The 15,590-nt window shown below is 43.8% G+C and overlaps 1 protein-coding gene across 1 annotated transcript in view; it reads left to right on the plus strand.

Moving 5' to 3' along the window:
- Nucleotides 1–15,590, plus strand: part of Gk5 (glycerol kinase 5) — an 89,918-nt gene that overhangs the window by 26,569 nt on the left and 47,759 nt on the right. Inside the window, exons 6-10 of the mRNA XM_051140464.1 lie at nucleotides 5,796–5,871; nucleotides 10,130–10,191; nucleotides 10,797–10,870; nucleotides 11,063–11,123; nucleotides 13,688–13,814. Coding sequence (XP_050996421.1) covers nucleotides 5,796–5,871; nucleotides 10,130–10,191; nucleotides 10,797–10,870; nucleotides 11,063–11,123; nucleotides 13,688–13,814 — 400 coding nt within the window. The remainder of the gene's footprint in view (nucleotides 1–5,795; nucleotides 5,872–10,129; nucleotides 10,192–10,796; nucleotides 10,871–11,062; nucleotides 11,124–13,687; nucleotides 13,815–15,590) is intronic.

Consider the following 15,590-nt stretch of genomic DNA (forward strand, 5'->3'; position numbering starts at 1 on the left):
GGTCAAGTGCTGGGCATGGTGGTGCACACCTGCAACCCCAGCAATTGGCAAGCTTGAGGCAGGAGATTGACAGCAAGTTTGAAGCTGGCCTGGGCTACATTCAGGAGCTCTAATGACGTGGCATTCCTAAAGGGGACGCATTCTATAACCCTGCCATTACCTGTTAGACTGTTAGTGAGTGTGCACCCTGGACAGGTTCTAGCTCTTTGGGTAAGTGAGGCATGCTGTGAGGAGCTGAACTTGAGTTAGACGCAGGTAAAAGCCAAGCTGGTCAGGCTCTGCAGAGCTGATGTCCCTCCTGATTGCAGACCAGTTTTAAGCAGGACAGCCCAATCTGGCCTTATTTTGAGGTGATTACTTCACTCCCCCTGCCAAGCGCGTAACCTGTAAGCCCCTGGGAAGTCTTATCTCAGAGCGCCCCGGCCGTAGCTCTGCTACAGCACTTAGTCCCTTGCTGTATCATCCTCCTCCCTGGCTTCTGCGGCAGGATGAGGCGGCTGGTACCAAGGTGTTCTCAGTATGTACCCGTGTTTCTAGTTCTTAGGACAGCTATTTGTCCTGTGATGTCAACCCTGATGGATCAACGAAGAACTGAACACTTGTTCCTCTAGCCTCCGCCTCCTAAATGCTGGGTTATAGGTGTGCACCACCGTGCCCTGAAGATTTTTCTGAATTCTGTCAGAAAATCCCCATTGATCTAAGTCATCTTTGGCATATGAGGAAAGCTGTGTGTTGTGCTTCCTTGGACAGCACACTTACTAAAACTCTAACAGTCCTGAGAAGATGGGTGAGGCGCCTGCACACATTCCACATGCAAATTCATGAAGCATTCCATTTTTTTCTTTTAAAGTTATATGTTGAAAAGACTTTAGATTAAAAAAAAGGCGCACGCCTTTAATCCCAGCACTCGGGAGGCAGAGGCAGGCAGATCGCTGTGAGTTCAAGGCCAGCCTGGTCTACAAAGTGAATCCAGGATGGCCAAGGCTACACAGAGAGACCCTGTCTCGAAAAACCAAAAAAAAAAAAAAAAAAGAATTCTAAGTTAAGGGGGCTGGAGAGATGGCTCAGCAGTTAAGAGCACTATCTGCTCTTCCAGAAGTCCTGAGTTCAATTCCCAGCAACCTCATGATGGCTCACAGCCATCTATAATGGGATCTGATGCCCTCTTCTGTCATACAGGCATACATACAAATAGAACACTCATATGTATACATAAATAAATCCTAAAAAAATCTAAGTAACTTTAATCCCAGCATTCGTGAAGCAGAGACAGGTGGATCACTGTGAGTTCGAGGCCAGCCTGGTCTACAAAGTGAGTCCAGGACAGCCAAGGCTACACAGAGAAACCCTGTCTTGAAAAACCAAACAACAACAACAACAAAGAATCCTAAATAAGATATTACTTTAAGCTAGGTATGGTGGTACATGCCTTTAATCTCAGCACTGGGGAGACAGGGGCAGCTGGATCTATGAATTTGAGGCCAGCTCGGTCTACAAAGTGAGTTCCAGGATAGCCAGGGCTGTTACACAGAGAAACTCTTGTCTCTAAAAACAAGGAAGGAAGGAAAAGAGAACAGTGGAGATAGATCCTTGCTGCTGACTTCTGACCTCTGTGCACATGTGTAGGTGACTGACTGCATGTGTAGAAACATGTATACACTTGTGTATCACACATAATGAATATAAATAGTAAGTGTGAATGCCCATGGGCATGGGGCGGCCCAGTAAAGACGTGGTAACTGAGGTAAAGGCTCCAGGGGGGAAACTCACAGGGCAGTGTGGAACGAGTTAGAGGTGAGGTGGAGAGACAGGTTGAACAGATGAGACCAGAAGAGGTAAACCATGTTTTAGGAAATCATTTTTGGGGTCTAGTACTAAGATCCAGAATTTTCACTTTTGTATTATCTGATTGAAGGTATTTGACACCTGTTTTCCCTCTGGCATGCTTTTGATCTGGGGTTGGTACTTAGTTGAGCAGCTAGAGAATGATGTTTCAGGAACTGAGGACCGTATGATCTGTGTCAAACCTGCTCAGTGGTTGTAGCTTGAACAATTAAACCTAGCTGGACCTACTCAAACTTTACTTAGAGGTTCTAAAATTTTAATTTTATATAGTTTTTGCCATAAAATATCTGAGGTTTTTTTTTTTTTAAACCAATATCATGACATAAATCCTTCAGTAATTTTAAACCAACAATCTTGAGTCTTCGTAGTGTTTATGTGCAACAGCTGTGATGAAAAACCCTGAGACAAGAGTTTAAGCCAGGCATGGTGGTGCACGCCTTTAATCCCAGCACTTGGGAGGCAGAGGCAGGTGGAGCTCTGAGTTCGAGGCCAGCCTGTCTACAGAGTGAGTCCAGGACAGCCAGGGCTACACAGAGAAACCTTGTCCCGGAAAAAAACAACAACAACAAAACAAACAAACAAACAAACAAGAAAAAAAGGTTTATTTCAGCTCATAGTTCCAGGTTATAGTACATCACACTGGAAAAGTCACAGTGGCAGGAGATTGAGACACCTGATCACAGAGAACACAAGGTCACATTGCATCCTTAGCCAGAGCAGAGAACAGTGCATGATGCTTGTCAGTACGCGTCCACTCTCACTCTAGCTTTGATTTGAGATAGGGTCTCTCTAAGTAACCCTAGCTGTCCTGGAACTCTTAATAAAGACCAGGCTAGCCTAGAGATTGCAGAGACCCACCTGCCTCTCCCTCAAGTGCTTGGATTAAAGGTGTATGTCACCATACCTGGCACGTTCTCTGTGTCTGTAGATGGACCCAAAGCCAAGGAACAACAGAGCTCTCTTTAGGCTCAGTCTACCTACATCAACCAACATAATCAAGACATTTCCTCCACAGATGATTCTAGATTGTGTCAGATGGACAACTAAGACTCCCACACCAACTGTAACTTAAGAGTATTTGGGTAAAGTTTTCAAATAGCAATAAGTGTGCCTTAGATAAACCTTACTGTCTGTGAGACTGCCATTTTTCTTTTCTTTTCTTTTTTCTTTGAGACAGGGTTTCTCTGTGTATGCTTGGCTGTCCTGGAGCTCACTCTGTAGCCTGTAGACCAGGCTGGCCTCAAACTCACAGGGGTGGCTGCCTCTGCCTCCAGAGTGCTGGGATTAGTGTGCCACCATCACCCAGTGATACTGCCATTTTTCAAAGCTTCATTTAAATTTTTAGCCACTAAAATTTTTTTTTTGGTTTTTGAAACAGGGTTTCTCTGTGTAGTCTTGGCTGTCCTAGACTCACTTTGTAGACCAGGCTAGCCTTGAATTCACAGTGATCCGCCTGCCTCTGCCTCCCAAATGCTGGGAATAAAGGCGTGTCCCACCACACCCGGCTAGCCACTAAAATTTGAGGTTAGCAGGGCACAGTGGTGCAGGCCTGTAATCCCAGCACTCAGGGAGACAGAGGCAGGTGGACTGAGGCCACCCTCGTCTACAAAGCAAGTCTAGGACAGCCAATGATACACAGAGAAACCCTGTCTTGTAAAAACAAAACAACAACAACAACAATAAATTAGATGGCTGAGGGATCAAAAGCACTTCCTGTTCTTTCAGAGGAGTTGAGTTCAGTTCCCAGCACCCATCTGATGGCTCACAAATCTGTAATTCTAGTTCCTGGGAACCCCACACACTCTTCTGGTCTCCAAGGATATATACCCGACACGTAAGTGGTGCACATACACGCATTCAAGCAAATGAACCACACACACAAAAAAAATAAAAATAGATCTTTAAAAATAAAATAGAGCTGGAGATGTAACTCGGACGGTTAAATACGTCCTTAGCTCTGGTTTCAATCACCAGCCCCCCAAGAAAAGGGGGTCGGGGAGCAAGAGTGTAATCTATTGCGGAGCCCTTGATTAGCCTGTCTGAGGCAATGATCCAGCAATCCATCATTCGTATACAGGGGTCAGAACGCTCTCCACATCCCTGGAAGTCACATCCCCCAGAGGCCGCAAGCATCAGGAAGGGAGAATGGCTTTATAAAAGCCATCATAGCAAAACGAGGACATAAACACAGCTAACAGGATGAGCCTTCTTCCTGTTGCTTTCCTGAGAGTCTGTTTAGTACTGGAGCTTCCAGCAGCCTAAGTCCTAGAAGCCTTTTGTATCGATGATCTCCACTGCTGCCTCAGCTCTGGGTGTGTGTGCACGCATGGACATGCGCACCAGCCTCTTGTGGGTGCCTGTGCAGGCCAGAGAGAACACATTGGATCCCATAGAACCAGAGTTACAGGTGGTCGTGAGGGGGAGCATCAGAAGCGCAGGAAGCTCTTTTAACCACCCATTTCTGCCCCCTTCTCCCTTCCTCAGTTTTTAAGTTTAAAAGTTGTTTTGTTGAGGCTTTCAGACCTGGGTGCCCCGTGTAAATCACTTCTACCCCTCCCACTCCACCTTCTGCCTCCTGTGTCTTTTACGTTTCCTTTCAAATTCATGACCTCTTCCTTTTTTTTTTTTTTTTTTTTTTTTTTTTGGTTCGTTTTGTTTTTCAAGCAGGGTCTCTCTGTATAGCCTTGACTGTCCTGGACTTGCTTTGTAAACCAGGCTGGCCTCGAACTCACAGCGATCCCCCTGCCTCTGCCTCCCAAGTGCTGGGACTAAAGGCGTGCGCCACCACCGCCCAGCTCATGATCTCTTCTTTAATTATTTTTAACATATATATAAGTGTGTACATACATATAAATACAACCTGCTAAAACCACTTAGTGCTGCACATTATATTTATACATACATAAACACACACACACACACACACACATATATATATGTGTGTGTGTGTGTGTGTATGTACACTTAGGGCTCACCATTTTGGATTGTATAGCCTATTAGGGGACACAGGCCCAGAGAATACAGATTTTCCCTCTCTGCATCTCCCCTATCCATGCTGGCATATAATAGTATTGTCACGCAGATGTTCTTTACGTAGCCCTATTGTTGTGGTGTCATGGGTGCAACTGCCCCGTTGTATACAGAAGATACACTGTCTAGCAACAGATGTCTTTGTCCTCTGGCTCCTTAAATCCTCCCAACCCCTCTTCTACAGTGTTCTCTGAGACTTACATGTAGGAGTTGTATTGTAGGTGTGCACCCCACAGTCACTTGTTCTCTATTTTAACTAGCTTTTGGAGGGTATAGTAAAAATTTAAAGAATAGTCAGTTGGTTGGATTTAGTTCCTGAGCCTTACATAGTGTGTTATCACTTCAGGTTGTACTAGTGTATTTAAATAAAAAATATGCACGCTCTGCTTTGTTTGTTTGTTTGTTTGTTGGTTGGTTGGTTTTTTTTTTTTTCTTTTTTTCTTTCTTTTTTCTTTTTCTATTTTTCTTTTTTTTCTTTCTTTTTTCTTTTTTCTTTTTCTTTTTTCTTTTTTTTTTTTCTTTCTTTCTTTCTTTTTTTTTTTTTTTAAGACAGGGTTTCTCTGTGTAACAGCCTTGGCTGTCCTGGACTCACTTTGTAGACCAGGCTGGCCTCAAACTCACAGAGATCCGCCTGCCTCTGCCTCCCAAATGCTGGGATTAAAGACGTGTGCCACCACCGCCCGGCCCTCTGCTTTTTGTTTTTAACTAAAAGTTTTCAAGGGAAGCACAGAAAAGAAAGGAGGAAGGGTCCCCTAAATCCCGCTCACCGATAATTAAAACCTTTGGACTGTGTTCTAGAAATGGTCTTTCTAGGTGCATTTCTCATGATTGGGGTTACAGTGTATCTGTTGATCTATCTTTTTTCCTGTGTTTGATAGTGTAGGCAGTTGTAGCTGACTAAATGTTCTTCTGTTTTCAAGGTGAAAAGGGCAGTTGAAGAAAACAACTGCTGCTTTGGGACAATTGACACCTGGCTGTTATATAAGCTCACAAAAGGTAAAGGTGACCGAGGGACCAGATTTGCCTAAAATAGAGTAGACATTACATCCACCACAGGTTTTCGAGACAGGGTTTCTCTCTGTACCCTTGGCTGTCCTGGAACTCACTCTGTAGAGCAGGCTCCTATTCAGGACCCTCTTGCCTCAGCCTCCCAAGTGCTGGGATTAAAGGGGTGCGCCACCACCATCCAGCCCACATTTTTTTCTTAACATATTCCAAACATTCTGCTGTTTGGCACACTAGTAACTACATGTTGCACTAAAGCTAGATATATTGTCATTTATTTGGAAGAGGGAGATTGGTTTAAAAGTCTTGATGAACTGGGTGGGATCTGATGCCCTCTTCTGGCGTGCAGGTGTACATGCAGATAGAGTACTTATACACTAAGTAAATAAACCTTAAAACAAAACAAAAACTGGAGGAGCTAGCCAGATGGCAACACAGAAACAGGAGCACCAAGATGAAGCCGCATGACCCCTTCAAAGGTCATAACTTCTCTTACATTTTTGGTCATGAGCCTAGCCTTTAACGGCTGAGCCATCCCTCCAACCCAGGTCATAAGGTCTCAATGACCAAGCCTCATTAAAGCCGGTAAAGCAGGTAAAATGGGAGGTGAAGATTTCAATTCCCAGCAACTACATGGTGGCTCACAACCATCTACAATGAGATCTGGTGCCCTCTTCTGGTGTACAGGCACACATGCAGGCAGAACACTGTATACATAGTAAATAAATAAATCCTTTTTTAAAAGAAAGGAGAAATAGATGTCCAACAGAAGGGGCATTTAGAATCCCAAATAGTACCACAGAAGAACCCTTTTTTGGTAGAGTCAAAATGCCAAAACGCAAAGCAAAGAACACCAAAGCTGTAAGGAGGAGATGCCACCTCACTTAGAAAAGCAGACGCATCCGAGCTACATCCGAACCCCCGCCAACAGCCAGCTCGAAATAATGTCTTCAAGCCCTGAAAATAAATGACTGCAGGCCAAGCCCAGCAGAGCTGGGGAACAAGGACAAGTCAACCCAGCGATGCAGAAAATGCGTCAAGGAATACTAAACACAGGAGAGGAAGAGCGTCTCAATCATAAGACCACAGGAAAGAGTAAATTTGATGAGAGGAATTGATCAACAGAGAACTGGGAAGGAATCCACCATGTCCAGCAAGGCCTTAATACCAAAGAACAAAGGTGCCACCAACTAGGAAAAGTGACCAGGAACATCGTAGTCATCCGTGCCTGTGGAAGTCAAAGGAAGAGCTGCCAGAGTCTGTTCTCTCCTTCTACCATGTGGGACCGGGGGATGGGGCTCAGGTTGTGAGGCGGGGTGGCAGGCGCCTTTGTGGATCCTTCTCACCAGCCTGCAAGGCATTCTTTGCAGAACTGAAAGAAAGCAATCCTGGAATTGGTGCGACATTCCTCTAGTCCCTGCACCTCTGAAGCAGTGGCAAGTGGATCTATCTCTGTGTGTTCAAGACCAGTCTGGTCGACACAGCAAGGGTCAGCCCAGCCAGAGCTACACAGTAAGACTCTGTCTCAAAACAGAAAGAGAACACAGAATAGCTGAGCATGGTGACACATGCCTTCAAGCCCATCACTCAGGAGGCAGGGGCAGGCAGATTTCTGTGAATTCGGAGCCAGCCTGGTTCACAAAGCAAGCGCCAGGACTGCATAGAGAGACCATGTCACAAACAACAGAACAGATTATTTGGGCTTGGAGAGATGGCCCAGTGGTTAGGAGCACTTGCTATTGCTCTTCCACAGGACCTGAGTTTGGTTCTCAGTACTGTCTATAATTCTAGCTCCAGGGATCACACACACACTTCTGGCCTTCGTGGGCACCTGCATACATGTGCACATACACTGATAAAGTAATAATAAAACTTTTATTTTAATGGCTCTTAATATAAAACATGAAACGAAAATGCTTAGAATATAACACGGGCAAAATATATCAGGATGTTATTGGCAAGGAGTTTCTGGAAAGCACCCTGTTAGCACCAGAGTAATTCCAATAATTGGTCAATAGGGTTGCTTGAGATTAAAAGCTTGTGCACAGCAAAGGAAACAGTCACTTAAGTGAAGAAACAGCCTACAGAGTGGGGAAAATAATCTTGTTTTGTCATGTACACGTCAGACAAGAAGTTAATATCTGATTGTCTACAGCAGAATATAAAAGTTAGACACAACGCCCCTCAAATTTCCTTAAGAAGGAACAGAAATGAGTAATAATTCCTCTTGAAAGTTTCCCTATTTCTCCTGAGGGAAATACAAATTGAAACTGTTTTGAATTCTTTCTCGCCCAGACCAGAATGGCTATCATCAAGAAAATAAAATGGTGATGGAGAGATGGCTCAGTGGTTAAGAGCACTAACTGCTCTTCCAGAAGTCCTGAGTTCAATTCCCAGCAACCGCATGGTGGCTCACAACCATCTATAAAGTGATCTGATGCCCTCTTCTGGCCTGCAGGTGTACATGCAGGCAGAGCACTGTATACTGTATATGTAATAAGTAAACAAATTTAAAAAACAAAAAACAAAAACACCGAACATGGTGGCACATGGCTTTAGTCCCAACACTTTGGGAGGCAGAGGCAGGAGGATCTCTGTGAATTCCAGGCCAGCCCGGTCTACAAAGAGAGTTCCAGGACAGCCAAGGCTACACAGAGAGACCCTGTCTTGAGAAACAAACAAACAAAAGAGGATAAATAAAACCAAGTGTGGTGGCTCGCGGTTTTAATCTCTGCATTTGGGAGGTCCGTGAGTTTGAGGCCAGCCTGGTCTACCTAGCAAGTTCCAGGACACCCAGGACAACAAAGAGGGACTCTGTCTCAAAATCAAACAAACAAAAAGAAACAAAAAGAGGGCAAATGTTTGCAAATGCTAGTGAGGGTGTAGGGAGAGGAGCCTCACTGTTGTGGCTGGGAATGTGAGCTTGTGTGGCCATGATAGGAATCAGCACAGAGACTTCTCGACAAGTAGAAAAGAGAATTACCATGTGACCTGGCTGTCCCACTCAGGCATGTCACTGGAAGACTCTTAGGTATGCCACAGAGGTACCTCCATACCCATGTTCCCTGCTGTACTATTTCATACAGCCCAGGAAAGAACCCAGCCAAGAAGTTCACCAGAACCTGAATCAGGGGCACATACACAAAATGCAGTTTTAAAAAGGAGTCCTTTTTAAGGGAGCAGGGTCCTGAGTTTTAAGGGAGAGGTGCAGAGATGCTAAGTGGCACTCCCCACCCCCTGAGTATATCCAAGTACTATCACTACTTTATTAAAAATTTTTAAAGTTAGATTTATTTGCTTTATGTGTATTAGTGTTTCACCTATGTGTTTCCTATGTCTGTGAAACATGTTTGTGCCTGGTGCCCTTGGGGGTGAGAAGAGGGCACTGAGACCCCTAGAACTGCAGTTAGAAATGGTGGTGAGCCAACACATGGGTCTTTGGCAATTAGGAGCTGAGTCACCTCTCCAGTCCCTTAAAAAAAATTTTTTTTTAAACTTAGCACACAAAGCAATGCATTTCATTATGGCATTTTCATATGTTATTGTACTCTGTTCTAATGTGACCCTCCTCCTATGCCCCACACCCATTCTAACTTTTCCCTTCCTTCCCCGAGTTGGCCTGGCCTTTTCATTTGATGTCACATGTATCCCACCACCCTCTGTGTTCCCATCCCTTACAATTCCTTCCTCCGCTCATGACTCTCTGGTTTAATGACCAGATCCAGACACACAGACAATTTCTGTCACTCTCAAATATAGGTTCCATATATGAGAGATAATGTGTTATCCTTTCTTCCAAGCCTACGTTTTCTCACTTAACATGATTTTCAGTTCCATCCATCTTTCCTGAAAATTTCATGGCTCCTTTTTTTCTAGTTTTTTGAGACAGGGTTTCTCTGTGTAATAGCCTTGGTTGTCCTGGAACTCTTTGTAGACAAGGCTGGCCTCAAACTCACAGAGATCCACCTGCCTCTAAGTCCCCAGTGCTGGGATTACAGGCGTGTGCCACCCTGAGAATAAAACACTATAAAGGAGAAACCCTGTCTCAAAAAACAAACAAACAAAACAAAAACAATAAAAACACTGTAAAGGTTCATAAAGATTAGGTGGGTATTTTCCTGGAAATTTGAATGTTGCAAGCATCCATTTTAGGATGAATTTGAAGGTAGACAAAGGTCTAGATTGTAAGCCAAGGTTAGACGATTTATATTTCCTGATAATAAATGTGTTACTTTTAATGTAAATTTAGGTTCTTCGTTTGCCACGGATTATTCAAATGCCAGTACAACTGGATTTTTTAATCCATTTAGGGTAAGGACTGTTATCTTCTTTTTTGATTTCCCAGTCTATAATGTAGGCTAGATTCTTCTTTAATTGACTGTAGTTGACAACTCTTGTATATGTTGTTGCATACAGTATGATGTTTTGAAATGTGGGTAGGGGGCTGGAGAGATGGCTCAGAGGTTAAGAGCACTGGCTGTTTTTCCAAAGGTCCTGAGTTCAATTCCTGGCAACCACATGGTAGCTCATAGCCATCTATAATGAGATCTGGTGCCTTCCTCTGGCCTGCTGGCACACATGTAGGCAGGATACTGTATAAATAATAAATAAATCTTTTAAAAGTTATAAAATTTTTTGAAAAAAGAATTTCATTTAAAACCAGGCAGTGGTAGCACACTCCTTTAATCCCAGCACTTGGGAGGCAGAGGCAAGCAGATCTTCGTGAGTTCGAGGCCAGCCTGGTCTACAAAGCAAGTCCAAGGCAGCCAGGACTACAAGAAAACCTTGTCTTGAAAACAAAACAAACAAACAAACAGAATTTCATTTTTAAAAAAAAAAAAAAAAAAAGGAAGAAATGTGGGTAGGGGGTGAAGCATTCAAGCTTTCATATCCTGATGCTGTATTTTCATGTTCAGATGTGTTGGAGCAAGCTCCTGGCCACCATACTTTCCTTACCACTCTCTATCCTGCCACCTGTGAAGGATACAAGGTAAATCCAAGCACCAGAAATAGACCGACACAATTGCCTTTGGGTTCCTTTTGCTTTGCTGGGGAAAGGGTATTTTTTTTTTTTTTTTCTTACGTGCTTGACACGCTTCTGCTGTGTTAAAAGCAGCTTGCTGGATTTTAGAATGAGTATGGCCAGAGCTCCAGTTAACTCTCTCATCAATCTCTTTTGAAGCCATAATTTTGGATCAGTGGATGAAGAGATATTTGGTGTGCCTGTACCAGTTGTTGCCTTGGTAAGTAGAAGACATGGGAGTAAAGACTAAATAAATATGTTTGGGTGGCTGGGACTAGCGTTGAAGAGAAACAAAAGGTCCTCAGGAAAATTAAGCTAATGCCTGAGCCAGGTATGGTGGCTCATGGTTCTAATTGCAGTCCGCAGAGGCAGAGGCAGGCAGATCATTGTGAGTTCAAGACCAGTCTGGTCTACTTTAGCAAGTTCCATAGTCTCCAGCCAGGGCTAGACAGTGAGACCCTGCTGTTCTCAGGGTTAGTGTATGAGCATCCGCCACCACGCACAAGGCCCAGGATTCAGTATCAGCGCTGAAGAAGAAATCAGTTCACATTATATCCAGTATCTCTTGTTTTTCTTTTAAGTTGAAAGAGTAGCATATATAAGGAAAGGCATCCCTTGTATTCTGGGTAGGGCGCCACTGGCCAATCCTCTACTGTGGAAATACGCTGTAACCATTTTCAACTATATCTGTGTTGCTCTTAGATACTGTGTCCTGGGTAATAATATACTTCTGCAGATGCTGTGATTTTAGAAGCAACAGGGGGCCACTGCTTAGCTTAGATTTCATCAGAACAGCCAAAATCAGTAAATAAGCAGTTGACACCAGAGGAGAAAGTTGTGTCTGGATGTTATTAAACCTTTACCTTGCAACTGCCAGCGTAGATGCTGGTGTGAAAGTGGAGTAATTTCTGGGGTTTGTTAACTTTTAGACGTATTTATGCTTACTGTATATGTTTGGACATGTTTTAGTGTATATGCTTAGATATGTTTGCCTGCTTGTATATCTATGCGCCACGTGTGAGCGGTGTCTGCAGAACCCAGAAGAGAGCATTTGCTCCCTCTAAAACTACAGTTACAGATGGTTACGAGCTACTGTGTGGGTGCTGGGAATCGAACCTGGGCCCTTGGCAGGAACAGCAAGTGCTTGGACCTCTGAGCTACCTGTGCAGCTCCTGGTTTTTTATTTTAGGTCCTTTTACTGTTAGACTCTTGCTCTCTGGCCAGAGGAGAGGGTTTGAAGATGCCGTGCTGGGAAACGTCAGGTGATGCCTTTTTCCTACAGCGGCTTAAACGTGGGGTGGAGGCCACCTTTCCTACATGGGCTTCTCCGCAGTAGCTGGAGAGCCAGGAAAGGAGGGGAGAAGTCAATTTATTTTCTTATAAATTACAGGGTCTTATTATGTAGCCTAGGCTACCCTTAAATCTCTACGTAGGCCTGGCTGGTCCCCGCCTCAAAACAATCCTTAGTCTCCAAAGTGCTGGGAATGCATGTGTGTGCTCCCATGCCCAGGTGGTTTTATTTTTATGATTTTGGGGGCACGGGTAATCTTGTTATTAGCCCAGGCTTGCCTCTGACTTAAAATCCTCCTGTCAGACTCTCCAGGCTTGTGTGTTCAGCTATGCTTGGCCTCAAAAGGGTTTCCTACATGAGGTTTATCTTTTGTTTTTATTTTTTTTTTTAAATATGTATCACTTTGCGTGCATGTGTGTCTGTGTGTATACGTGCCATGACATGCATGTGGCGGTCAGAGTCAACTTCCAAGAGTTGGTTCTCTCTTTCTACCAAGGAGCGAACTCGGGGTGTCAGGTTTAGCAGCAAATGCATTTCTCTGCTGAGCCATCTTGCCAGTCCTATTTTTATTTTTTAATATGGTGTTAGTGACCATGACCGTGTGCAGATAAGGCAAGGACTATGCAGTGGTTTGTGCTTACTGTAACAGTCTTAGCTATTTAGGTTGGTCCCAGCTACTAGGCTACCTTGGTAAACATGGCAACCTATCTTCAAAAAGAATAAACAGAGTTAAGAATATAACATAGTGTTGAATACTTATCAGCACATAGGAGGCGTTAGGGTCAGTTTCCAGCACTGCAATAAGTTAAATAAGCAGCTTTATGTATATTATATGTGACTATAAGTAATACAATTATAATATTTTAAGTCAAGAAACACATGTTTATGACATGAATGGTTTAAGACTTCTAATTTTGAGCCGGGCGTGGTGGCGCACGCCTTTAATCTCAGCACCCGGGAGGCAGAGGAGGTGGATCGCTGTGAGTTCGAGGCCAGCCTGGTCTACAAAGTGAGTCCAGGATGGCCAAGGCTACACAGAGAAACCCTGTCTCGAAAAACCAAAAAAAAAAAAAAAAAGACTTCTAATTTTATTTATTATACCTCTGCCAGTCTTAGTAAAAGAAATTTGTGGGATCCAATTATCTTGAAATATGAACAAACCATGTAAGGTGAAAATTAAAAGGCACAGTTTTTTTTTCTATTGAACAGTTTTTCTATTGACATTTCTAAAACCACTCACATGCATAAAAGCCATGAACTAGATTGTCCCCAGAAGTCCTTAGGTCAGTCAGTTGCCCACAGTGCTGGCCCAGAGAGACCTTTGAACTATCTCACTGTTGCCTTTGGGGGGTTTATTTTGAATTTAAGGTAATGGGGAAAGAGAAAAAAATAGCAAGAGAAATACGTAATCGTGAGAATCTTGTGAGTGGGGACTGGCTCTAACGAGGCAGGCTCTGGTAGAGTGCGCACCTGACACTTGAATGCCTTGGCAGGTTGGTGACCAGCAGTCAGCCATGTTTGGTGAATGCTGCTTCCAGAGGGGAGATGTGAAACTAACTATGGGAACCGGGACGTTTTTGGACATTAATACAGGAAACAGCCTGCAGCATGCTAATGGAGGTAAAGAACCAGGGTGTGCCATTTGTCTATTTGTTTTCATTGTACTTTAGTGTTTGTACTGCATGTCTGTATGGGAGTTACAGATAGTTGTGAGCTGCCACATGAGTGCTCTGGAAAAGCAGCCAATGCCATCTCTCCAGCCCGTGTGTCTGTTAATAAGATAATTACACTTGTCTTTGTTTGTGATGCGTATCACTTACCAGTTCCCCATTTTATGTTAAAGATATCCTTTGGAGGAGGAGGAAGAGGAGGAGGAGGAGGAGGAGGAGGAGGATGATAATAATAATAATTGTTGTTATTGTTGTTGTTGTTATTATTATTGTTATTATTATAGATAATTAATTCCCATTGCCTTTGTTTTATTTTTCTTTTTTGAGACAGGGTTTCTCTGTGTATTCTTGGCTGTCCTGGGCTCACTTTGTAGACCAGGCTGACCTCAAACTCCCATCGATCTGCCTGCCTCTACCTCCCCAAGTGCTGGGATTAAAGGCGTAGGCCACTGTACCTGGCTCCCATTGCTTTTAGATTAATTAAAATAATTAACTTGGCAGCATTAAAAATAAAGATGCTAGGCTGGAGAGATGGCTTAGACGTTAAGAACACTGTCTGTTCTTCCAAAGGTCCTGAGTTCAATTCCCAGCAACCACATGGTGGCTCACAACCATCTATAATGTGATCTGGTGCCTTCTTCTGACCTGTAGGCAGAATACTGTGTACATAATACATAAATAAATCTTTGGGGGGAAAAAAGGATGCTGCCAGCTATTGGTGGTACACAGTTTTATCTCAGCACTCAGGAGGCACAGGCAGGCCGATCTCTAAGTTCAAGGCCAGCTTGATATACAGAGTGAGTTCTAGGACAACCAGGGCTACACAGAAAAATGTCTCAGAAAACAAGAAAACCAAAAGATGTTAATAGAAAAAAATATCAAAGCCGGGCATGGTGGCGCACGCCTTTAATCCCAGCACTCGGGAGGCAGAGACAGGCGGATCGCTGTGAGTTCGAGGCCAGCCTGGTCTACAAAGTGAGTCCAGGATGGCCAAGGCTACACAGAGAAACCCTGTCTCGAAAAACAAAACAACAACAACAACAACAACAACAACAAAAAAAATATATATATATATCAAATGGATTAGTCTATTTTGGTCAGCTTTCCAAATACTTATTTGTATTATATGTTATATTTGTTTAAAATTTACTATTAGAATCTAAATCACTTTTTGCCCTATATTCATTTATTTTTGTGTGCTGCTGCTAGGGCCTTACTTGCCGGTCAAGTCTTGCATGCCTCGGGCTGCAATTTTAATTTCTCTTTTCTGTGCATTAGAAACTAGTTGGTGGTAATTGCCAACTAATGATCAATACATGTTTAGGGCCTTTTAGTTTTTTGAGACCACGTCTCATGTAGCCCAGACTGGCCTTGAACTCGCCATGAAGACAAAGATGAGCTGGGACTGCCTATACTTCCCTGGCCTATGTGGTGCTGGCAGTGGCACACAGGGCTTCCTGTGTGCCGGGCAGGCACCCTTCTAACCAAGCTACATCCCAGCATTTTCCCTCCTTTTCTTTTCTTCTGTGTAGCCCTGGCTGTCCTGGAACTCTGTAGACCAGGCTGGCCTCGAGATCCACCTGCCTCTCCCTCCCGAATGGATCGAAGGTGGGTACCACCACTGCTCAGCACCTCCAGCGTTTTCAAAGATGAGACTTTAAAAGCTATTCTCCCTGCCTTCGCTCTGCAGCCTGATCCCTTTCCCAAGCTGGCAGGAGCACAGCTG

This window comes from Acomys russatus, chromosome 32 (assembly GCF_903995435.1).
Source record: "Acomys russatus chromosome 32, mAcoRus1.1, whole genome shotgun sequence".
NCBI classification, from domain to species: Eukaryota; Metazoa; Chordata; class Mammalia; order Rodentia; family Muridae; genus Acomys; species Acomys russatus.